General features: G+C 40.0%; 1 protein-coding gene and 1 non-coding gene across 4 annotated transcripts in view; both read left to right on the forward strand.

Moving 5' to 3' along the window:
• The first annotated feature begins 534 nt into the window (after positions 1 to 534).
• The window catches only part of LOC124722878, a 169,359-nt gene continuing 143,607 nt past the window's right edge, over positions 535 to 26,286 (forward strand). For 2 of the 3 annotated variants that reach the window (XM_047248014.1, XM_047248016.1), the window contains exons 1-2: positions 535 to 1,127; positions 13,826 to 13,998. In XM_047248014.1, the coding sequence (XP_047103970.1) occupies positions 13,827 to 13,998 (172 nt within the window). In that variant the 5' untranslated portion in view covers positions 535 to 1,127; position 13,826. The remainder of the gene's footprint in view (positions 1,128 to 13,825; positions 13,999 to 26,286) is intronic. The other variant, XM_047248015.1, reaches the window with a different exon arrangement.
• Positions 12,628 to 12,702, forward strand: Trnat-ugu. Its single transcript has one exon. It is a non-coding gene; the product is annotated as a tRNA-Thr (tRNA).

The raw sequence follows: 26,286 nt of genomic DNA on the forward strand, positions 1-26,286 counted from the left end.
ATTTTAGGAGACTCCTTTTCCAAACAAGAAAGTCTTCGGGTAAAGAACGTATGCAGACGAAATACATTCTGCTCCTGGTACAGGCACATTCTAGATGCTGTTTTTCTCGTTGTTTCAATTACCTTGTAGTGCAAAGGAAAAAGTTTACTTTTCTGACGGCGAATTGTATTCTTTCGTACAAATTAGAACGCACTTCACACAACCAGCACATTTGTTCACTGCTGAGGAAGCTTCTAGTGTAGTTACCGTGCTACATCCCGCTATGTAAATAGCGAATATGAGGTGGTCAAAGAAAGAAAAGGCAGCAATAGTTTCCAAATGTGCAATTAATGAACCAGATGAACATATAAAGAACTGCTGCTTTAAAATTACCGCAGTCACGACGCTACCGACAACAGTGACATCTATCGATGCCTTAGAGAAAGCCAAAGTATATCTTTGAAAGGAGCGCAGCCACAGTACCTCTCGTGACGTATATATAAATAAACTATAAAGGCACGTATCTAAACGTGAACTGACGAAGTTATACAAAATTAGACTGAGTACAACCAGTTTGAGCAATAAGAATCTAATTGCAGGAGATTCGACAATATACGAAGCAACTTTCCATCTTATTCATAGACAGTAAATAATCTTGCACAATAAAAATATTGCACAATGCTATGGGCAATCTAAGGTTAACTTTAATTGTGGTTCCTCTGAACTGAGACAATAGACTGAAAGTGTAGTGTTGCATTTCTTCTCAAATGAAGTCTTTGTATTGATTTGTCGTTCACATCTTTCTGTCAACATATTTGAGTTTCTCATGATGATGTTTTGAACTTCTGAAGGTGCGATGCAGAATGCGACATTATGTGGTGGTGTGTATGAGTGAATTTGTATAAGAGAAAAAAAAGTAGAGAGAGAGAATAGCCTTCCAGTGGCTCCTTCATTGTGTCAGTTCACCTTACACTTGTTGCGCTATACATTGTGGAAGTGCCATGTAATGGGTATTGAGATAAGAATAAACTAATAAGTGTATTGCATCAAATCAGGTTGTGCATATGTTAAATGCACAGATGAATGCTTTCGTTTTTTCAGCGTTTATTGTGCTTCAAGTGAATGGGAAAAATACGTTTTAATTGAAGGTGAGTGTGTGTTTGTGTGTAGTCCTTTAGAAAACATACACAATATGCACTTCATAGAAGTTTGTTTTGCTGTCACGTTACGTAAATCAACGAGACAGACAGGTATGACATCTAAAGTTTCGCTTCATATCCACATAACTGCCTGAGCTGCACCTGATATCAACGCTAAATTATAATTTAAGAGTACCTACAATTGTGTAATAATTATGTAACCATAACAATAATATTATTAACTTCATACATAGTCTGAAGTCTTGTTTCCAGACAATTACCGTAATTTTGCAAATAAATAAATTTATTAAACTTGTGCACAACGAATTCAGATTATCTATGTTTCAGTTCTTTACAATTTAAAACTTTCGTTTCTAAAGTTTGTTCACTTTAAAAATTTGTGGTGTTGTATACCTCTTCAGTAAAGATGACAAAACTTTTGAATATTCTCAAAGTTGAAAATATAAAATCACCGTAGGAAGTGGTATTGCAGATGTTATTATCCATGATGTTGGTAGGTTATATTCAACAGTGGTATCATCCTGCCCTCTTTTTCCAGCATAAATGATATAATTGTTTTTCTTAATACATTACTATTTTGAAATTAAGAATCAAAGCCTCTTAGGTGTCTTAGTTATGGCACTGGACATGTGTTAGAGAGATTCAGTTTTTACCTAACAGTTCTCGATTAGGTTTTTGTAATTCACTACTGTTTAATTGTGTTTCCTTCAACGAGAACATTGCCTTCTTGTTTTGCATTCTCACTCAATTGGGAGAGAATGTTTCATCTTTAAACGCTGTTTAAGTGGATGTGGTATTAAACTGTACCCATCCTTACTTTATATGGTCAGCAAACAGGTAGTACGTGATTCTACATTCAGATAGTTCATGGATTACAACTGTTTGAGAAAACTACTTTTTTTATTCAATGGGAATGATTCAATTTTTTTGGTACAACTCACACTTTCATTCAAAGTGCAAATAGTCTATAGGCTACTTGTTTTTTAAGACGGTGGTGGTTGGTTTGTGGGATTAAAGGGACCAGAAAGACTGTGGTGAATAAAGCAGATTGTGCCTCAAGCTTAATGCATTACCCGGAATGACTCCGGTGTATTGACCATATCCTAATTGCACCACTTTTGAAAATATATGTTTAGGAGATAATGTATTTTACATACAAGTAAAGGAACTGTTTGGTAGCGCACTTGGCAAGTTGTTGTAAAAATGGCAAATGATTCAGTATCCATTTCCTGATTTATCTTTTATTTTCCATTTACATGACTGAATTTTTCCTCCTGTGTGTCAAAGGATTTACTACAGTTTTCATAGTGGGACACTACCCTCCAAACCTAGTCGATTGATGGATCTGCCTTCTTTCATTTATACTTTGTGTTCCATAAATCTCAGCATGGAGAGCCTTCAGGAATATGGAATGAGTGAAGTTATACACTGACAGACACAGCCACTGCAGGCTATTTCTGTTCAACAAATTATGCAGTTGCTAATCCACTAATAGTGATAATTATAGGATTTATTTCTAAAGAACTTTAGGATTATATATGTTTGTGTATGAGTAGAAAATCATTGCCTGTCCTCTTCAAATATGCAGTTGCTGTTTTTATCTAATGTGTCCAGGCTGGTACTGCACCAGTTTTAGGTTTCAGTCAAATGTTTTTGTAGTAATACCAATCCACAAAAGTTCAAACCAACCTTTCACATCACCACAACTTCCTCCTGCCAGTAAGTGCATTTGGACTGTAACAACAAAGGGGAATGGGAAATTTATAGGTGAAAGCATGTAACAGTTTTTTTGTTTTTTTTTTTTTTTTGTGAAATTTTATACTCTTTAAGTAGGAAGACCACTCTTTTTACTGCAAGTCACTTCTTAATACATTTTTATACTTCTTAAATTATTTCTTTCTTTCTTAGAACTGAAACCATACTTTAAATTAAATTATCTAGAAGTTGAGGTACCACAAAGTGTTAATTAAGGCAATTACTAGACAGTTATGAGTCTTCCTCCTTGTTGAATACACTTCAGTCAAATGCTGCTGTTGCGACAGTTATTTTATGCTGTAGGAAAGATAGAACATCATGGTTTAATTTACGTATTTGTATTATATTTTACATGTGACAAAATTTTGCAATTTTTTGTGGTGTCAGCTTGCAGCCTAGTTGTTAAGTCTAAGATAAAATGAAGCTGTTGTAAAACTGCCATGTGACTAGAAAGACATGTTGGAAAAATGTAAAAATGGTTGTCTAATTTATTTTTGAACTGGTTTTATTTAAAATCCAATAAGAATGTAGGCCTAACATATTATTCTGTTAGTGCTACAGTTATGTCTTCAGTTGACAGTGGGTGGTCACTGTATCATGATTATTACAGCAGCACATGAAGCAACATGCTTGAGTTATCGGTTACTGCTAAAGCAGTTTAGAGTGGGAAGTAATTGTTTCTATTGTGGCGTAATTGTCGCAGATGATAGGTCTCTTCTCTACATCGTCAAGGTTTCAGATGAAATTCATAGCTTCATATGCTAGGTCATTGCTCAGAAATCTGACACAGAGCTTTTGGAAACAGAACTTGTGCGTTTAATATTCTTGAGGTGAGGAAATTTTTCTACCAAATTTTATGGACAAGTTAATATCAAATGCTATAAATCTTTAAAGATAAAGTTGTAGGTAGTGGCCAGCAGGCACAGTAATTACGGCAATAAATAATAACTTGCACTCCCGTCACTTAATATGAATACTTTTATATACTCACAGCGTATACACAATGCCTGTAGCATAGAGTACATACTACGAGAACTGCTATGGCAAAGATACAGTTGTTCTTGCTGTGATATTATTGGGGGGTAGAGCCAGTGGTGGTTCTACATCCCCACAAAGTGATATTTTCACTAAGTTCTATTAAGATTTTATGAAACATGACGTGTGCAAGGTATTGATTAGTTAACCAAAGTTATCATTTGCATAGTGAGATAGTGACAAAGTTCTTTCTTTACACTTGATATGTATTGCAAGGTCCTCTGTATATGGTGTACTCACAACTCTCAGTGGGGTTGTGATTTGCTCTTGTTATTGCTTTGTGCTGCATGTCTTGCAGGAGTCTGATGCTTTGTGGGGTTATATCAAGTCATAAGCTGCAATCTAACCTTCAGTGAAGTAGTTTGTGTCTGACAGGATGTAGATTACTCTGTTTTGATTGTATTGTGAAATACATGCTGCCTTGACTCCCTCTAGTCGTTTGAGGTTTTGAATGTGTGAGGTGTCTCCATGTAAGTCGTATTGTAAGCTGTCTGATGCACGTGTTGCAACCTTTATGTCAAATAATCTCAGAGCTGTTCTTACAGATAGTAGATTCTGTTTATTAATCTCGGTAGTTGCATTCTTCGCTCTTAGTACCCTATCTCCAATGTGCTAGGAAAACGGCCTGTTACCTGCACTATAATTGCTAGGCTTTTGTAGCTTTTGACTGTTTCCAGTTTTTGTTCTCCACAGGTGAATTTTTCATTGTTTGCGGGGGTCCCTCCTTTCTTGAATGTAATTGCTTTTGTCGGAAATACGGAAGCATCCGATCCCGCCCATCTGCTTTGACCCATGACGTCACAAATATGGCGGAAACGACCATAAACCACGATTCCAATATGGTGCATATAAAGTCGGTACGTACACATTATGAGGACAAAAATACATTGAAAAGCAAACACACACACTTTCCATAAAAAGCCTAATGGCACTAACGAGACAAGAACGGGAAATGGGGTGTTTTTGGGTGGGGGCAAACTAAATATAAACAAAATTAGACACCCACCCCCATACAAAACCACACAAAACGACGAAAAAAACCGACATCACAGAACTCCCCAAATACCACTAAACACAGTATCATCTGGAATCAGACACTTCCCTTGACCTATATAGCTCAACAGCAGCTCCCGATCCCATAAATTAGGATCAAACACTTCCCTTGGCCTATATAGCTCAAAAACATCTCCCGACACCAATATCAACATACACAGCCACACATTGGGATAGAACACTTCCCTTGACCTGCACACTGTTAATTTTATCTGTCATATCCATTCCAGAACATAAACAACAATCGATTAATTTTAATAAAATTACCACACAATGTACAGTGAACAACACTAAATTAACCTTCACACAAAATCGTTAACTCACTGAAACGAATTCCACTACAAACACAGCCAACACTCTAACAATTCTGGATAATGAGCAAAAGCAAACTGAACCCATTACACCACACAAACGAAAACCCTGAACATACCGCCAGAGAGCACAACAAACCACAACACGACGACATCTACAAACACGCCACACTCACAAACCAAACTCTGCGCCGTCATGGCGTCACACACGACAACACCCATACGTCACGGGTCAAAGCCGATGTGTGGGATCGGACGCTTCTGTCGACCCTTTTTGTCTTATCCTTATTTATGACCAGGTCATTTTTGTGGGACAGTTTTTTCAGTTTGTTAATGGCTTCTGCGATGACACACTTCTCTCTTATAGTAGGATCATATCATTGGCATACATCTACATTTTCACTTAAGAAATTGTCACTTACATTCAGTTCATTTCTTAACCTAATTCAGTAAAATTTTTCCCAGTTTGTTTAAATTATTTGAGACTTCCAAAAATCTGATTTCTCAGGCTGTGCAAAGTAGAATTTTGTTTCAGACACATTCTACATCTATGCTCCACTAGCCACCTTGGCAGAGGGCCTTTCTTTACCGCTATCACTTTTCCTCTCTCTAGTTCCAGTTGCAAATAATTTACGGGAAGAATGATTGTTAGTAAGGTTCTGTACGAGTTTGAATCTCAAATTTTCTATGTTTTCAAGAGTCTGCATTCTTTGACAGTTACATCTTAATGCCGTGTTACTGTTGTTCACCTGCTTTGGACTGCATTAACAGATACGACATACTTGAAAGTGGCATAAAAGCTTAAATCTAGATAGTACAAAAATTAGATATAGTAGTGCATAGTCGAAAGGAGGTGTACTCTTTTAAAAAATTACCTTAGATACTTTTAGCAAGATATACACTGAAGTGACGAAAGTTATGAGATACCTCCCAATATAGTGTTGGATCTCCTTTTGCCTGGCATACTGAAATAACTCTATGTGGTATAGACTCAGCAAGTTGTTGGAAGTCCCCTGCTAAAATATTAAGCCATGTTGCCTTTGGAAAGTGTTGCTGGTGCAGGATTTAGTCCAGAAATTCACCCTCCAATTATGTCCCATAAATGTTTGATGGGATTTGTGTTGGGTGATCACTCAAATTATCAAGTGTGTTCTTCAAACTAGTCATGAACAGTTGTGGCCCATTTAAATGGCACATTTTCATCCATAAAAATTCCATCTTTGTTTGGGAACATGAAGTCTGTGAATGACTTTCATCCCTGACAGTGCTTTGTATGTGCAGAGCAGTTATCCAGAATCATAGTTTCGATTTATGTAAGTGGCCCTATATCTAGATGGACGAGTTCATTCTTAAGTGCAGAGGAATACAAGGGCATAGTACTCTGAATAGAATTGTTTCTAATAAAGCCCTGTAATGTTGAGTCCAATCTTCAGATGGATGAAGATGAAAATTGCAAATTCAGCTGTGGATACTGGATTGAAGGTTATCTACAGTTTCATAACTGGAAGCAATTGATTACGGTAGCCTACACCAGTAACTTGCAATTGGTTCAATTGTAGAGATCATTGTGATAGCTATTTAGAGGTTGAAAGGCAATCATTTTTCCCAATGGTAAAAGGGGGTGGGATTAGCTGCTATGGTGCAAGGTACCCACATACTGTAGTAGTTTCTGTAATATGGCTGAAGATGTGGATTTCAATCATTTTCAATTCCACATAAACACATCTTTCTCTCTCACCTATGCATTTTTTAAATAGCGTTTTAAAGAAACTGGTATGACATCATATTCACTGAAAATATTTGCAATTTCTGTCTTTATGTAGTTATAACAGTTTCTGGCTCTAGATTAATCAGTCAACAACATTTCACCACACTGACTTCACAGTAGATTTGACCTTCTGGTGTGTCCTTCACGACCTCTGTAACAAAGGATGGTCTTAATCATTTTGATTTAATTTTACGTCTATCACATGCAGTCTGAAGATGTCATTGACGAAAAGTGTCGTTCTCATAGCAGTGTTCGTATTGGAGCATCACTCTGAGCCGCACTTATAAACGAGCAGCGATAGGAACAGTGATAATTCCCACACGAGTTTTCTTCACGAGCATCGAGAATGCTTGTGAAATACTTGCCAGACTAGAAAGACAAAAAGCATCATAATTTACCTGCATCCATTCATGTCCATGTTCATACGGACTTCGGCATTTCCAGCAGCACAATGCAACATCCCAAACATCCAGAATTGCTACAGAGTGGCTCCAGGAACACTGTTCTGAGTTTAAACACTTCCACTGGCCACCAAACACCCCAGATATTAACATTATTGAGCATATCTGAGATGTCTTGCAATATGCTGTTCAGAAGAGATCTCCAAACCGCCTTACTCTTAGGGATTTATGGACAGGCCTGCAGGATTCATGGTGTCAATTCTCTCCAGCACTACTACAGACATTAGTCAAGTCCATGCCACATCGTGTTGTGGCCCTTCTGCGTGCTTGCAGGGGCCCTACACTATATTAAGCAGGTGTACCAATTTCTTTGGCTCTTCTGTGTAAAAAAGTTTTTCAGAGTAGTATTTATAATCAGTAACACTACATTCTGGAAAGATAAGTTTTTAAGAGATCGTAAGTATTTGTGGTCCAATAATGCAATCTTCAAATGGATGCTTTATGATACATTTATTGGTCATGAAGTTATTTTTGCTGTAAGATAGTATTCAATATCATCTCTGTCAGTTATTAAATTTATTAAACATTTCCATTTAACAAAATTGTTAGCCACATCTACAAACTTTAATATGTATGTACTCCATTTAAAATACATTATATCAAAGACGAATTCAACAATTATTCAAAAGTGTGATAACCTAATGTTGATATATTCTTTGTCGCCATCCAACTGAAGCTTTCCATTAGATAAATCAGTATTTATAAACTTATAACTAGCATCAAGCACTCCTTGTAACACAATAGAACAGTATGTTGATGTTTTTTGAGCACAGAATCAGAATTGGAAAGGCTAATAATTCAAATATGTTCTCAGTTTACACTTCCTAAACAGGTGGAAACATCCAAATGATGATGTAGTAGTTGCAGTAGCAGTAATCTACTATTTTTCTGAACTCATCAGTATATGCAGTTTTCACATTTGACAATTTGACAGTCATCTCGTCTAAATTTAGTTACCTCTTTTATGATTTTTGCAGCAGTTGCGATCAAACAAAAACATTATGCTAATAAAGAGCTGACCAGTACACAACTGTCTGGAAAAAATTATAATTCATTAAAGCATAATTTTGTTTTTTAGCAACAGCAGTACTACAAGATAAATCTCAAAGCTTATATGATAAATTTAAGACTGTGTTGGCTTCCATTCCAAAGACAAAACAAATACACTGCCCGACACCACTTCACTCTGTTACGAAAGGTCTGTCATTAATGGCCTGTAGAAGCTAAGAGCCACACTAGCCTTCAGTCATGCTTGTCTTCGACACTCTCACTGGTTGTCACAGCTCCAACATACACCTACACTATGTGGTCAAAAGCATCCGAACACCTGGCTGAAAATGACTTCGTGGCGCCCTCCATCAGTAATACTGGAATTCAGTATGGTGTTGGCCCACCCTTTGCCTTAATGACAGCTTCCTCTGTCACAGGCATACGTTCAATCAGGTGCTGGAAGGTTTTTTGGGGAATGGCAACCCATTCTTCACAGAGTACTGCACTGAGGAGAGGTATCGAAGTCGGTTGGTGAGGCCTGGCACGAAGTCGGCATGCCAAAGCATCCCAAAGGTGTTCTATAGGATTCAGGTCAGGACTCTGTGGAGGCCAATCCATTACAGGGATGTAACTCTCCGCCACAGTCCATGCATTATGAACAGGTGCTCGATCGTGTTGAAAGAGCTCAGTTGCTATCACCGAGCGAGGTGGCGTAGTGGTTAGCACACCGGACTCGCATTCGGGAGGATGACGGTTCAATCCCATCTCTAGCCATCCTTATTTAGGTTTTCCGTGATTTCCCTAAATTGTTTCAGGCAAATGCCGGGATGGTTCCTTTGAAAGGGCACGGCCGATTTCCTTCCCCATCCTTCCCTAACCCGAGCTTGCGCTCCATCTCTAATGACCTCGTTGTCGACGGGACGTTAAACACTACCGTCCTCCTCCCTCCTCCTCAGTTGCTATCCCTGAATTGTTTTTCAACAGTGGGAAGCAAGACGATGCTTAAAACACCAATGTAGGCCTGTGCACCTCCAAATTTTACTGTTGGCACTATGCATGTTGGCAGATGACGTTCACCAGCCATTCGTCATACCCACACACGGCCATCAGATCGCCACATTGTGGTTCATCACGCCACACAACATTTTTCCACTGTTGAATCATCCAATTTTTATGCTCCTTACACCAAGCGAGGTGTCGTTTGGCATTTACTGGCGTGATGTGTGGCTTATGATCAGCCGCTTGATCATGAAATCCAAGTTTTCTTACCTCCCGCCTAACTGTCATAGTACTTGCAGTGGATCCTGATGCAGTTTGGAATTCCTTTGTGATGGTCTGGATAGATGTCTGCCTATTACACATTACAACCCTTTTCAACTGTCAGCGGTCTCTGTCAGTCAACAGGGAAGGTCGGCATGTACGCTTTTGCACTGTACTTGTCCCTTCCCATTTCCACTTCACTATCACATCGGAAACAGTGGACCTAGGGATGTTTAGGAGTCTGGAAATCTCGCTTACATACGTATGACGCAAGTGACATGAAATCAACTGACCACTTTCGAAGTCCATGAGTTCCACGGAGCGCCCAATTCTGTTCTCTCATGGTGTCTAATGACTACTGAGGTCACTGATATGGAGTACCTGGCAGTAGGTGGCAGCACAATGCACCTAATGTGGAAAACGTATGTTTTTGGGGGTGTCCGGATACTTTTGATCAATAGTGTAGGTGACAAGTCATGGGATAACAATATGCACATTTACAGATTGTGGTAGTATCACATACACAAGATATAAAAGGACAGTGCATTGGCAGAGCTGTCATTTGTACTCAGGTGATTCATTTGAAAAACTTTCTGAAATGATTATGGATGCACAATGGGAATTAACAGACTTTGAATGGAGAATGGTAGTTGGAGTTAGACGCATAAGGCATTCCGTTTCAGATTATTTCGAGACCTACAGTGTCCAGAGTGTGCTGAGAATACCAAATTTCAGGCATTACCTCGCACTACAGAGAACACAGTGGCTGATGGCCTTCACTTAATGACCAAAAGCAACGGTGTTAGTGTTGAGTTGTCAGTGCTAACAGGCAAGCAACACTGCATGAAATAACCATAGAGATTGATTTAAGATGTATGAAAAGCATATATGTTATGGCAGCACTGACAAGTTTGGTGTTAATGGGCTACGGCAGCAGACAACCAACATGAGTGTCATTCCTAACAGCATGACATCGCCTGCAGCACCTCTCCTGGGCTCACGACCATATCCGTTGGACCGTAGACATCTAGAAAACTGTGGCCTGGTCAAATGAGTCCCAGTTCCAGCTGGTAATAGCTGATGGAAGGGATCAAGTGTGGGACAGGCCCTATGAAGCCATGGACCCAAGTTTTCAACAATACACAGTACAAACTGGTGGTGGCTCCATAATGGTGTAACTGTGTTTACATGGGGTGGACTGCGTCCTGTGGTCCAATTGAAGTGCTCATTGACTGAAAATGGTTATGCTTGACTTCTTGGAGACCATTTGCAGCCAGTCCTGGACTTCGTTTACCCAAACAACGATGGAATTTTCATGCATGACAATGCGCCATGTTACAGGGCCACAGTTGTTTGCAATTGGTTTGAAGAACATTCGGGACAATTTGAGAAAATGGTGTGGCTACCCAGATCGCCTGACATGCTCCATTTATGGAACTATAGAGGCCACATGAATCAGTGTTTCTGCAGGGGACTTCCAACGACTTGTTGAGTTCATGCCACATCATGTTCACCGCACTATGCCAGGGAAAAGGATGTCCAGCATATTATTAGGAGGTATCCTACGACTTTTGTCACCCCAGTGTATATTTACTGTTAGCCTGCACATACATACCCTGAAAATCCTCCATAGATAGATTCTTCATCAGAATTAAATGCTCCAAGTGGGCTACATGTGTAATGTACAGTTTTGGTAGGAATTACTTTTAAAAATAATTGTTCATTTATGCGGTGACCGCTTAGTAGTCCTTGGTCCCCACATCAGTGGTAAGTGCCTTCAAGAGATGAAACTGGCTAGTTTCCAGAAATTTTAAGTTGATACCTCATATCTTTTTCTTCTGTGGTAAAGCTCTCTTACACAATACCAGGAAATTAAAGCCCCCAATATTCTCAAAGCTCTCACTGAAGTGATCGATTACTTTGGGCAATCGAATTGGAGACAATTTTGTATTTTCTTTTCATGGTTTTGCTCAGACTGTTTCTCATTCTGAAGGTTTACTGAATGAAGTAGATTCAACATAGTTTTAGACAGTGGTAAATACACCACCTCTCTTTTCGATTGTTGTTCCACTCAAACTGATGATTTTACTGTGTTGATATATTTATTTAGCATGAGATATTCACAGTGTTGCTATTGACGACTGGGACTAGCTGTGGGATTTCATCACAAATGTTCTGGCAGTTAAATGGTATGAGGTTATTATTTGTACCTCAAGTATTCTTGCAGTTTAATAATATGAACTTATTATTTTGTTCGCTGCATTTGACTTAGAAGATGTATTTTCTTCTGTCTGTTTTGTTTGGGAATACTCTCTGAAGAGGCCCACAAATACTGGCAGGAGGATATGGGGGCCAGGATGCTACCTTAGAACAATTGTGATGTTATGTGGATATGGTGTGTGTTCTTTCAGACATGTCCGAAAGAACAGACACCATTGATGTCCTGCAGCCATCGAGAACAAAATTAGAATTATATTAATACCTTCAGCTGCTAACGGGCATTGATATATATCAACGGGGACAGGTGAAAATGTGTGCCCCGACCGGGACTTGAACCCAGGATCTCCTGCTTACATGGCAGACACACTATCCATTTGAGCCATCATGTCCGAAAGAACAGACACCATATCCATATAATTGTATAGTTCTGGCAACACCGGCCATGACCTTCTTCTTCTGTGCGGATGCGCACACATTCTCCAAACTCTTATGGGACTTTGTATGAATGTCTTCCACAAGTAATGAGTGTGTTGAGGTGGAACACTACAAATGTAGTGTGTGGACATACAAGGTGAGAATGTGGGTCTCGCGGGAGGCATGCACGAGATGGTCCCTGCAGTTGCTCTATCCTCTGTGCTCTCGGTGGCTCAGATGGATAGAGCATCTGCCATGTAAGCAGGAGATCCCGGGTTCGAGTCCCGGTCGGGGCACACATTTTCACCTGTCCCCATTGATATATATCAATGCCTGTTAGCAGCTGAAGGTATTAATATAATTCTAATTGTGATGTTCATTGTGTACACACTCTGCTACTTAATTAGCTACTGCTTTTGTGTAGTGTACCCCCTGATCTTTGAATCGGGCGTACATAGTTCTACAAAGTAAAGATCTTTACAGAAGCAGTGAAGTATCTTGATACTATCCACCATCTGTCTCCAAAATGGGTAGTCCTAGTCACATTGGGATATATACTGTCAGTAGGAAGCTCTGCTTTCACCGCATGAACGAGATTCATGATCTTCACCCCATCAGCTAGTTGCTTGTGGGGAATGGGGATAGTTGTATAATGGTAGGTATCTGATGTCATTGGTACTGACATGAGGTGAAAATTGTTTGCCTGCACCCCCAATAGGCATCATTACAACTTTTGTAGCAAGGTAATGTTATATAAAGTTCACGGCATGACTTACACCTTGTCTTGGGTCATTGTATTGGCTCTAATTGTTTGATGATGAAATGACTGACATTTTATATAAGATTAGCAGTCTCTTGATATATGTTGACTTGGATGCTATAAATTCCGAGGACTTCCTCTCCTTTACAGCGGTAACTATACTTACGTAACTTTCTGGAGGAGTAGGTTTCAAATCCCATCCAGACACCTGGTTTTGGTTTTCCATGCTTTGCCTTAATCAAGTAAGGTGATTGCTGGGAAGTTCCTTTAGCAAGAATATACTTTATTGCTTATGCTGTACTTCTCCTATATGAGCTTAAGCCCTCTCTGAAAAGACCTTGTTGTCAGTGGGACATTAAACCCTGATCTTTCTTCATCAGAAACATGTTGCAACTGTTCTGCTTTTCAAGTCTGCCATTGTTTCAACACTGTTGTGTGTACTGTCTTTTAAAAACATCGAAGACTGAAAATTATGCTTGCATTCAAGAGTGTGTTAGTCAAAGATAATTAAAAGTTGATGAAAAGGGAGCACTTAGAATAGTGTTGTGAGAATTTGTTTTATCTGACATTTTGTGGAACATGGTGAATATTATCAAATTGTGGGATATAATTTGTGCAGCATACATACGTAAATTTTGTGTGTAATTGACGTGTTACAGGATGACTGAACCAGCAGGAGGCTCGGATAAAAGTTTTGGCACTGATGTTGCTGGAAATGCAGTATCAGGGAGATCAGAAAAATCTGCTACGTTGGCAAACCTGAAAGCATTGTTCCAGCACCAGTTTGATAATGAGATCATTACTTGTGTAGCTGCAAGTTTTGGATGGAATGGTAAGTGGTATTTTTCTAAATATTCTATATTCTGACAAATTTAATGACAGTGATAATTGGTGTGAAATTCATGTTATCTCATTTTTCGTTATGTGAAATGAAAGGGCTGACTGTTTGGGTAATAGTTTTTCTAAGTTGATTTACTGCTTTAAAATTGGGCTGCTGGTTTTACCACCTACATTTAATGGCACCTGAAATTGTTGTGGACCTTGTAGTGATGATCAGAAATATATTAAGTCACATTGTCATTAAAAAATCCTGTAGTGGTTCTCAATTCTCAGTTCAAAGTGAGGAGAGCTATTAAGTTCACCGGCAATACCTTCTGATAATATCTTGCTTCTCCATTCATTGACAGTACACTTTTCAGTCACATTTTGTTGTTTACAATGAGGTATTTGTAAAATATGAACTAGAAGTAGAAAATAAAAGCCTATACAATACAGATGGGTAAAGCTATAATAATGAAAAAGTAAACACTATCTGATGGAGATGTAAACTAAAACTGGAAGTTTCAGGACCACTGATTCTTGATGTAGAGGTAATGGGAGAACAGTATGAAAATGTGATAGAAAGGAAGGCAGATCAATCAGAACCTGGGATTGATAGAAATTCATGAAATTTAGCTGCCTGTGGGTGGTTCCAAACTAAAGAAAGCAGGATCAGACAAAAACTAAAGGTCAGAAATTTCAGTAATCTCTTTGCATGTGTTAAATCACCAGCAGAATATTATAAGTAAGTAGTTATGCAAGTATAGGTTGTATGGTTTAAATGGGCATACAATCATTTATTTATTGATGTGTTTTTATCCTCACCCACCTCATGATTTTTATCTCTGTTTTGCTGGTTGTGGGTATGATCTGAATAGATTGTTAATTTTCCATGCCAGTTTTGTATCTCTAGCCCATTACCAATTTTCTTACCTTAATTTCATTCTTTCTTCATTGTGTGTTTGTGGATGGGACGGGGGAGGGGGCGGGGGTTGGAGGGGGGGAGGTGGTAAAGCTGCCTCCTTCCAGATGTTTGGTTTGAACACCACACTGCTTTACTAGTCATGGTCCGGCCCTGAAGCTGGTGTACCCTTGCCCTCCTCAGACTGAGTGAGACACTTGAAAAAGACCAGCTCCTGTAAAAATATCAAATCTCCCACCCTTCAGCCCCCCTCGCCATCCACCCACTCCTCTCCCAAAACAGTATCTGTTTGGACTCTGAAACTTAATCCAAGTGCCACCTAGTGGCAGCTTCCAAAATGGGCAGGTCAGACTGTCCAATATAGTCTGCTCCCTGCCGGGAGACCTTGCAACCTACGTGCGGAAGTGGGTCTCCCAGGTCTTCTGTGTGCGCAGTTAGGATTAGCTGCCATTGTAATGGCTGAAGCAGGTGGCTTTGAGACCCCGTAGCGGACAGACAGGCGTGTATGTCTCCCACCTAAGCCAGGAGCCGCAGTTGGTGCGTTGCCTATGCATATTTTAGAGTTTATTCTAATAAACACTTATAATGTACAATTTGTTCCATCCAGTTATTGTGAGTGGAAATAAGGGGAGGACAGTGAGTCCTCTCGCACTGTACACTCAAACTCCAATGTATCACCACGGGAAGAAGAGCCTGTGCGTACATTTTCCGGTCCTCCGGCCTGGATTAAGTGACCACGTGGAATTGACATTCGTGCTTACTCATTTTCTGGTATTTGTGAACTTTTAAAAAACCACTTGTGAGCTGCGCACGTTATTGGTTTCATTGGTGAGCGCTAACGAGTGTCCCTAGGCCTGTTCGAGACTTTGACGATAACAGCCTTAACAACGGTGAACGGGGACATATTTGTGAACGTTTAATGTGTCTCAAACTCAAACGTGAGAAGCACAGAAACACGTCAGTGCCAGCATCATCGGTGACGTCACCTCCTGCTCCTGCCGAAACTTCGCACCTTCAGAGACTGCAATGCCCACCACGCCAGCTGCCAGTGCCCATGACGGTGCTGCTGTTCCAGTTCGTACTACCTCATATTGCCACTGCAGCCTGGTAAGTGCAACTGTTGGCTTCCTTCTATCATCTTCCCAATCCTAAACTGGAACCCTCAGAGAAATAGAAATTAGTCAAGCAGAGAGGTGTAGCAAAGGCCACTCTCTCGTGCTTAGGGAGCTTCGTGCAGTCTGTGGACAGTGCCAGCATCGAAATGCTGGAATCAAAATTAAGTCGATTGACTCGTATTCAGACTGATTTTGAGTCGTCTCAAACACGGCTGGAAATTGAAGACGAATCAGCAGATCATAGTAAAGACAGGGCAGAATTCGAGGATTCATGTCACTTTGTTGAATCCACTATCAAGGGTTCAATGAAGAGGTACACCCAGCTTTTGCAGCCTTTATGCTCGAATCCGTCAGGTAGTGTCAGTTCTTTGAAACTACATTTTTGAGTCTCATTATGAATAACAATTAAATTGATGACAATCAAAAACTTCATTACCTTAGTTTGTCTTTACGAGGTGAAGCTAAAGACCTGTCGAAACGTATACCTGCCACAGCAGGAAACCTATGTAAGACCCAAAAATAATTGCAGCCACACATGCTAAGGCTTTGTTGGCCTTACCTATGGTCGACCATGGTGCAGCGAGCGATTATAGGCAACTAATTAACGACGTATGTAGCCATTTGAAGGCCTTAGAGGCTCTCGGACCTGATGTTCCACTTCATGAAGTTATTCTTTCAGAAGAGATTCTGGCTAGTATGCGACCTACGGATCATCATGAGTGGGAGGTAAAGATGTCTGGGTCGACATTCACCACATTAAATCAACTAATAGATTTTTTGGAAACAACACCTCAAGGGACCTGCAAGGAAATGCCAATAATTCAAGTCAAATGAGACGTGAGAAGGGCTCATCTGGCTAATGCTGATACTGAGAAGTCACGTAATTTTTGTAGTGAACCTCATATTATCACTAAATGCAAGGGGTTTCAATCACTAAATGTTGATGAGTGGCAGGCATATGTGACAAAAAATAAGCTTTGTTTTTTGTGCATCTGCTCTGGTCATTTCTCGACTAAATGCAAGATTTCTCCTTGTAAGACATGTAAGGGAAGGCACAACATACTGCTCCACAAGCCTGCTGATCCAAGGAATGGGCAGAATAGTAAATCAGGAGGCCATTCCTTGGCCCATCAAGCTATGAACGGGAAATCAAACCTCCATTGTGATGTTTTGTTGCCAGCAGCTGTTGTCAACATTAAGGACAGCATGGGTTGACAGCAGGTTTGCAGAGTTCTGCTAGATAGTGCAAGTCAGCTATCATTTATATCTAAGGGCATGGCAGAGAAATTAAAACTGAAACAAAGTAAACATTCATTTCTTGTGAAGGATGTAAACAATGCCTCTGCAGCCTCAGTGTCTTACATGTGCAATGTTGAACTGTCGTTAGGCTCAATGACTTTCATGTTAGAACCACTTGTGCTATCATAGACAATGTCACCAGTGACCTACCAGAGAACAAGATAGTTACAAGGTCCTGGAGTGTCTCATGTAATATTCTGCTCACTGGTCCAGAATTCAACAAGCCTGCCACAGTAGATTTAATTCTTGGTGCTGAGGTTTTCTTTGATGTTCCTTGTAAGGAAAGGCTGGTGAAACCAAGTCATCCTTCACTGATCAAAACAAAATTTGGCTGGATTTTGTCTGGTAGGATGCCTTCAGTTGCATGTAACATACCTCGTTCTACAGTGACCTCGTGCTTTGTTAGAGGTGACAGTTCAGATGCCAAACTGCAGTGGTTTCTGGAGTTAGAGGAACTGTTTACAAAAACAGTGAGTAAGGTGAATAAAATATGTGAGGCTCACTTTCAGCACCACTTGGCGCTAGATGAAGAAGGGAGATTTGTGGTTTGACTGTCAGTGAAACTGTAAACCCTTAGGTGAATCACAACAACAAGCCTCTTGGAGACTGATGCATCTTGAGAGGAGATTTAAAGGGCAACCGAATCTGCAGAAGGGATATGCTGCATTCATTCATGCATGAATGTGCTGAACTGTAACACACGGAGATCTGTACTTCTCAAGGTATTATTGGTCCAAGGTGTTACCTTCCACATCATGCTGTCTTCAAAAAATGCAACCCCACTACTAAGTTGAGGGTAGTATTTGATGGCTCCGCTGCTACTTCTAATGGAGTATCTTTCAATGATATCTTGATGGTTGGTCCCACTGTCCAGCCAGACTTATTTTCCATTATTATAAAATTTCGCTCCTTTAATGTGGCTCTGTAGGCTGACATATCAAAAATGTATTTCCAAGTGTGTCTCTTTCCTGATGATAGGAACTTCCAGAGAATTCTGTGGCAGAAAAACCGCCTGAGCTGATGCAAGGATATAGACTATGTACACTCACTTATGGAATCACTGCTGCTGTTTTTCTTGTTACCAGATGTCTTCAACAGTTGGCTTTGGAAAATCGAAACAGGTTTGCAATGGCATCGTAAGTGTTGATGTCTAGCATTTATATGGATGACTTCTTAGTTGGATCAGCTATGGAAGCTGAAGCTCAGGAACTTCAAACTCAGCTGACTCAACTAGTTGCTTCTGAGGAGTTTCCACTGAGAAAATGGTGTTACAGTAGTCACAAGGTCATGGAAAAATTTCCTGTGCAGGACAGAGAAACGTCTTTGCTTTGTCATCTTACTGATGAGCAAGCCATAAAAACATTAGGGATATTATGGCACCCTGGCTCTGACACATTCCAGTGCCATGTGCAGCTGAATAGTCATCGGCTCTCAAAGGCTACCAAGCGCAATGTCCTGTCTACAATAGCATCAATCTGTGACCCAAGGGGGCTTCTAGGTCCAGCGGTCATAAGAGGTAAATTGTTCTTGCAGCACTTGTGACAACTAAGCCTTGATTGGTTTGAAATTCTTCCATCCAACCTCACTGATGAATGGAATGCTGTTTGTGTGCAACTGCCTTCCCTAAATGGTATTTTGATTAACAGGATGATCATTCCTTGCCCCCAGTATGTTAAATTAGAAATTAATGGCTTTTGTGATGTGTCACAGTTGGCATTTGGTGCGTGTGTATACGTCAGATGTGTTCTTTTTTATAACAGTGTGCCGGTCTCATTGGCTGCAGCCAGATCTCGGGTTGCCCCTGTGAAACAACAGTCTCTTCCATGACTGGAATTATGTGGTGCTCTGCTTCTTGCTCGACTCATTCACAAGGTGGCCAATGCCTTAGATATCGTAGATAGTGGCAACATTCATTTGTGGACGGACTCCCCAATAGTTCTCTGTTGGCTGCAGCATAGTCCTGGAAAACTTTTTTATTTATTTACACTTCAAGTGCCATAGGGCCAAATTGAGGAGCAAATCTCCAAGGTCATGGAACGTGTCAGTACTTGAAATTACAACATAAAAGTAATAACAGATAAAAATAAATGTTTATGAACCCTAAAAAAGTCAGTCCATAAGTTCAAGTAAACACAATCAACAATACAATAGGAATCAGCTTAATTTTTCAAGGAAATTCTCGACAGAATAGGAGGAGTGACCCATGAGGAAACTCTTCAGTTTCGATTTGAAAGCACGTGGATTACTGCTAAGATTTTTGAATTTGAGTGGCAGCTTATTGCTCGAGAGCTAAGAAAGTCTGATCCAAATGCAGGTTTGATTCCTGCTGAGTATTAACCGAGTGAAAGCTGCTTATTCTTGGGAATAAGCTAATATTGTTAACAAGAAATGACAATAAGGAATACATATATTGAGAGACTAATGTGAAAATACCCAGACTCGTGAACAGGGGTTGACAAGAGGTACGGGAAGTTAACACCACTTATTGCCCGAACCACCCGTTTCTGAGTCAAAAATATCCATTTAGAATGGGAAGAGTTACCCCAAAATATAATACCATATGACATAAGCGAATGAAAATAAGCAAAGTAGACTAATTTTTTTTTGTTGAATGATCACTAACTTCTGATACCATTCGAATAGTAAAAATGGCCGTATTAAGTCTTTGATCAAGATCCTGAATGTGGGCTTTCAACGACAGCTTACTATCTATCTGAACACCTAGAAATTTGAACTGTTCAGTTTCACTAACCATATGCCCGTTCTGTGAAATTAAAACTTCAGGTTTTGTTGAATTGCGTGTTAGAAACTGTAAAAACTGTGTCTTACTGTGATTTAGCATTAGTTTATTTTCTACAAGCCATGAACTTAGGTCATGTACTGCACTATTTGAAACTGGGCCAATGTTTCACATATCATCCTTTAATACCAAGTGTCATCAGCAAACAGAAATATTTTAGAGTTACCTGTAATACTAGAGGGCATATCATTTATATAAATAAGGAACAGTCAGCCACAACACTGATCCCTGGGGCACCCCCCCACTTGACAATACCCCACTCAGATCCCACATCACAGCCATTCTCAACATTTTGCCTTTGCTCTTGCTGCCTGTTGCTAAAGTAAGAGGTGAACCGTTTGTGAGCTACTCCCCATATTCCGTAATGGTCCAACTTCTGGAGCAATATTTTGTGATCAACACAATTCAAATGCCTTTGTTAAATTAAAAAATATGCCAAGCGTTCGAGATCTTGTGTTTAGCCCATCCAATATCTCACAGAGAAAAGAGAATATAGCATTTTGACTTGTTAAATGACTTCTAAAGCTGAACTGTACATTTGATAGCAAATTGTGTGATATAAAATGATCAGTTATCCTTACATACATGGCCTTTTGAAAAACTTTTGCAAACACTGATGGCATAGAAATAGGTCTAAAATCATTATCCCTTTCTCCCTTTTTATAAAGCAGCTTTACTACTGAGTATTTTAATCGCTCAGGAAGCTGACCCTGTAAAGGAAAAATTACAAATATAGCTAAATACGGGGCTAACATGTGAAGCACAGTACTTCAATATTCTGCTAGACACTCCATCATAACCATGAGAGTCCTTAGTCTTCAGTGATTTAATTATTGACTCAATCCCCCTCTTGTCTGTGTAACAGAGGAGTATTTCAGACATCAGTCTCAGAGAGGCATTTGCCAAGAAAGTTAAATGATTTCCTGTAGAAACTAAATTTTTATTTAATTCACCAGCAGTGCTCAGAAAATGATTGTTAAATATTGTACATATATCTGATTTAGAAGTAACAGAAATATTTTTACTGCGAACTGACTATATCGTCAACCTTGTGCTGCTGACCAGACGCTTCCTTCACAACTGACCATATGGTTTTAATTTTATCCTGTGAATTAGCTATCCTATTTGCATACCACATACTCTTTGCCTTCCTAATAACATTTTTAAGCACCTTACAGTACTGTTTGTAATGGGCTACTGTAGCTTGATTGTGACTACTTTTAAAATTTTGATATAATTCCCGCTTTGTTCTACAAGATATCCTTATCCCACTAGTCAACCACCCGGGCTGCCTATTACTGCTAGTACCCTGTTTAGAACGTTCTAATAGAAAGCAACTCTCAAAGAGCATGAGAAATGTGTTAAGGAAAGCATTGTATTTATCATCTATGTTATCGGCACTATAAACATCCTGCTGCTCTTGTTTCTTGACAAGGTTTAAAAAACACTCTGTTGCTGTTGGATTAGCTTTCCTACATAGTTTGTAATTAAATATGACATTGGTTTGAGTACAAAAGTCTTTTAGTGTTAAAATCTGTGCATAATGGTCTGAAAGGCCATTCACGCTTTTACTTACAGAATGCCCATCTAGTTATGAAGAATGAATAAAAATATTGTCTGTGGCTGTGCTACTGTTCTGCTGCACCCTAGTTGAAAAAAAAAAAAACACAGTCTGTATCAGATCATATTAATTTAGGAGGTCTACCAACATCCTTTTTCTTGCACCATCATATACAAAATTAATATTGAAGTCACCACATATGACTAATTTCTGGTACGTTCTACAAAGCGAATCAAGAACCCTCTCTAGCTTGAGCAGAAATGCTCTGAAATCAGTTAGGGGACGTATAAAGAACACCAATTAGAGGTTCAGTTTAACTAAATTCAACTACCGCTGCACAACATTCAAATATCTGTTAAGTGCAGTGTCGTGATACATCTATGGGCTCAAATGGAATACTGTTTTTCACGTACATAGCCACTCCCCCACCCCGCATGGAACTCCTTGAGAAACAACCAGCTAATCTGGATCCTGGTAAAGGAAGCCTCTGAATTGCCAAATTATTTAAATGGTGCTCTGATATACCAATAATTTCAGAGTCAACATCTATAAGCAGTTCACTAACTTAATTTCTAACAGAGTCTCTGAAGCTGCTTTGAGGTCACTTTTCAGTGGTGATCTGGGCCGTCATGGCTATCCACTCGTGACCTCGACTGCAACACCTGTACTCCACTTAGTGTAGATCATCTGCCTGACAGAAGGTGTGTACAAGTATCCTTGGTGTTAGTCATAAACTTGATGATGAATTGCTGTGTAAATATTCATCATTCAAGAAAACTTTGAGTTTTGACCTATGCGCTGAGGTTTGCTAATAAAACTAGGCTTCAGCAATCAGACAGGATAACTGGGCCACTCACTCCACAGGAATGCCAAAACGCTATCAAAAGGACCTTTGGCACAGTTCAACATAGTGAATATGCTAATAAGATCACTTTGTTGAAGGCCAGTTCCCCTATTCAACATAATAGCAAATTAAGGGATTTGCACCTCTTTGTTGATGCCAAAGGTATTTTATGAGTGGAAGGGAGATTAATGAATGCTGATGTACCATATGATGAGCGGCCTCCTATTATTGTACAGCCTAAGCATCATTTGACAAAAATTCTCGTAACAGATGAACACGAAAATCTGTTGCATGCTGGGTCACAACTTTTGTTGGCCATGTTGCGTAAGAGGTTTTGGATCCCCAATGGGCGTAACACAGTCAAATGAGTTATCAGGAAATATTTAAAATGCTTTAGGCTTAAGTCCAAGACAGAAGTTCAACTCGTGGGTCAGCTACCTGCAGCTAGAGTAAACCAGTCTCATCCATTCCAGCACTGTGGAGTAGATTATGCAGGCCCTATTGCTGTAAATCATGGTGGAAGACGGAGTAAGGTTACTACCAAGGCTTATATTGCTTTATTCATGTGTATGGCACCCAGGGCCATACACTTAGAATTAGTTAGTGACTTGGTAACAAGTTTTTTGGCCGCCCTCAGGAGATTCATTGTAAGAAGAGGGAAACCTCACATGTACAGCGACAGTGGCACCACATTTGTTGGTACAAACAATGAACTTAAATGTTTTTTCTCTAATGATGCTACTGTTAATGGTGTGGTGAATTTTCCGACCTCAGAGGGAATCAGTTGGAGGTTCACTCCACCTCATGCCCCTCACTCTGGTGGACTGTGGGAGGTAGGAATCAAATCCATGAAGACGCATCCCAAAAGCATCATCAGCAATGCGGTACTGACATTTGAAGAACTGACTACTGTCTTAATTCAGATAGAAGCATGCTTGAATTCAAGACAGTTGTGTCTTCTCTCTGATGACCTAGGTTCTCCTGCCACTCTCACTCCTCGTCATTTCCTAATCGGACAGCCCCTTTGTGCTTATCCTGAACTCTCTGTCCTTGAGGTTCCCGCCAACAGGTTGCACAGATGGCAACTTGTACAGCAGTTGCATCAGTCCTTCTGGAAGACGTGGCCCACAGAATACATAAATGATCTGCAGCAACGCAGAAAATGGACATTGGGAGTAGCATGGCAACCCCAGACCGGCGATCATGAACTGGTCAAGGAAGATAACTTGCCTCCCTTGGTGTGGAGGCTGGGTGTAATTGATCAGCTGTTTCCCAGTCCTGATAAGTGTGTACATGTGGTGATGGTAAAAACTGCTAATGGCCAGATTAAGAGGCCTATAGCAAAATTGTGTCCCCTACCTAAGCAATGAATCAGTTCAGTGCTCCCTCAGATCTGTGTAGTGGTGAATGATACAGGCCCACTGCCAAATTTACCATTTACTGGAACAACCTCTTAATTCATAAGATCAACTTGGGAAGCTGTGGATGTTTCTTGTGGACCAACTGCTCTTAGTACTGATTTTTATGTTTCTATGCAGTGTGATATTAATACTTTATTGTTTTGTGTCCTACATGTTAGTACCCATCATGTTTCACATGCAGTGTGACAGTGGTTTTTGGTGGTGTGGGCATCCCAAATCCTAGTGTATTCTTGTTTTATGTGCATTGATATTGTGTCTAGTTATATTTTTATTGTTTTCCTTGTCTTGGTTTTGTTGTTTGTTAAAATTATGGTTATTTACAAAATGAGAAAACTCATTTTAGAGTGGGAGTATGTTTGGACTCTGCAACTTACTCCAAGTGCCATCTAGTGGCAGCTTCCAAATTGGGTGGTCAGACTGTCCAGTATAGTCTGCTCCCTGTCGGGAGACCGTGCAACGTACGTACGGAAGTGGCTATCTCAGGTCCTTTGTGCATGCAGGTAGGATTAGCCATCGTTGTAACAGCCGAAGCAGGTAGCTTCAAGACCTCGTAGCGGACGGGCATGTATGTCTCCCAGCTAAGCCAGGAGCCACAGTTGACACGCTGCCTGTGCACATTGTAAAGTTTATTGTAACAAACACTTGTATCATACAGTTTGTTCTGTCCGATTATTGTGAGTGGAAATAAGGGGAGGACAGTGAGTCCTCTCGCACTGTACACTCAAAACTCCAATGTATCACCACGGGAAGAAGACCCCGTGCGTAGAGTAGCTTGAAGACAATTTGTGATGTTCCTTGACAGGCAACAAGTGATTTCCTTCACCGTGGTAGAGTGCTCTGTAATCCACATAGCCAGAGCTTGAAGTGCCATTTTGTGTGTGTGTGTGTGTGTGTGTGTGTGTGTGTGTGTGTGTGTGTGTGTGTGTGTGAGAGAGAGAGAGAGAGAGAGAGAGGGGGGGGGGGGGGGTGTTTGTCCTTTTTAGTCAGGACTTTTAACATCCATGTGGAGAAGTGTTCCCAACATTTACTTGTTTTCTACGTGACTGAATCTGTCCCTGTTTTCATTAGTAGACAGCCAGGCACCTCCTTGAACTAATTTTTTGATTTATATAGTATTTTATGTCACGACTGTATTATAGTTTTATTTAAGCATGAGGAAAAAACACCAATGTGCATGTAAACATACATTGTCGCATGTTTGATTTTTATTATGCATTTTAATTTGTTAATAATCAACCATCACCCATCATCGTCATTGCTATCGCCATTATCTGTTCCAACATTACCATATCTTCTTTCTTCAACCTGATTCATTCAGCCTCCAATCACACAAGTCCTCCACCACCTCCAAGTCCAGAACTAATCCACTCCTTCACACATTGTTATCTTGCTGCCTTCACCCCCAGGTCCATTGTGTATAGCTTACTGTACAATTACTTTTTTCTGGTGTGATCAGCAGCTAAATGATGTTACTTCCCTTGGAATACATCCAGACAAGTTAGTTGTCTTGTGTTTCAGGTTTCACACCACTGTATGTTGTTTAGATTCCTCACTGTTTCATTGGAACCAGACACCATTGCTAGATGGTTATGACCTTCTGTAATCATTAACTTGTGTTAAAAGACTGATGCTGTTGCTGTAGATGGAGATCATCTGGCTCACGGTAAAGCCCTGCCGCAATGAGGCCAATGAGCATTACTTCAACTAGTGCAGGTGACAAGGTCCTCGTTTGAGGAAGCTAGGATAGTGTCTCACTCACCAACATTTAGTGCTTACTGTAGTCCAATTAAAATTACTTGATAACATCTGTCTCTTGCCCTGACAGTGTTGCCACATCAGCTAACAGCTACCACTCAGTTATAAGTCACACACGAACACAGTGGGTCACTTCAAAAATGCTGTTAGTGGGTAACGCAAAGCAATTTTGAAAGTGGCCTCTGCAAGGTATGACGGAAAGGCAAGATGCTCTGTCGACTGCTGATTTTAAATGACCAGTGACTGATCTGTGGCAGATGATTCATTTCACAGCCTTAAATTTAAATTCATTTCCTAAGCTAACTACAAGATCATGATTTACAATGTATCTGATCAAATAGCCATAAACAATCGGCAGTAGAACCAAAATCATGATTGCTTTGCTCACGGCAATTAAAGCTAACCTTTACGTGCAAACTCGAGACAAGTTTCGACGCTAAAAGCAAACTTTAATTTCTCGTTATCATTGGTTACCTGAAACTATCCTCATACTGGCTGCATGAACTGCTATGTTACCAGCCAATGAGCAGTTCTCATTGACACTTGTTTGCAGATTATAGTGACACAGGCATATTCCAAATGAA

This window comes from Schistocerca piceifrons, chromosome X (assembly GCF_021461385.2).
Source record: "Schistocerca piceifrons isolate TAMUIC-IGC-003096 chromosome X, iqSchPice1.1, whole genome shotgun sequence".
Lineage (NCBI taxonomy): Eukaryota > Metazoa > Arthropoda > Insecta > Orthoptera > Acrididae > Schistocerca > Schistocerca piceifrons.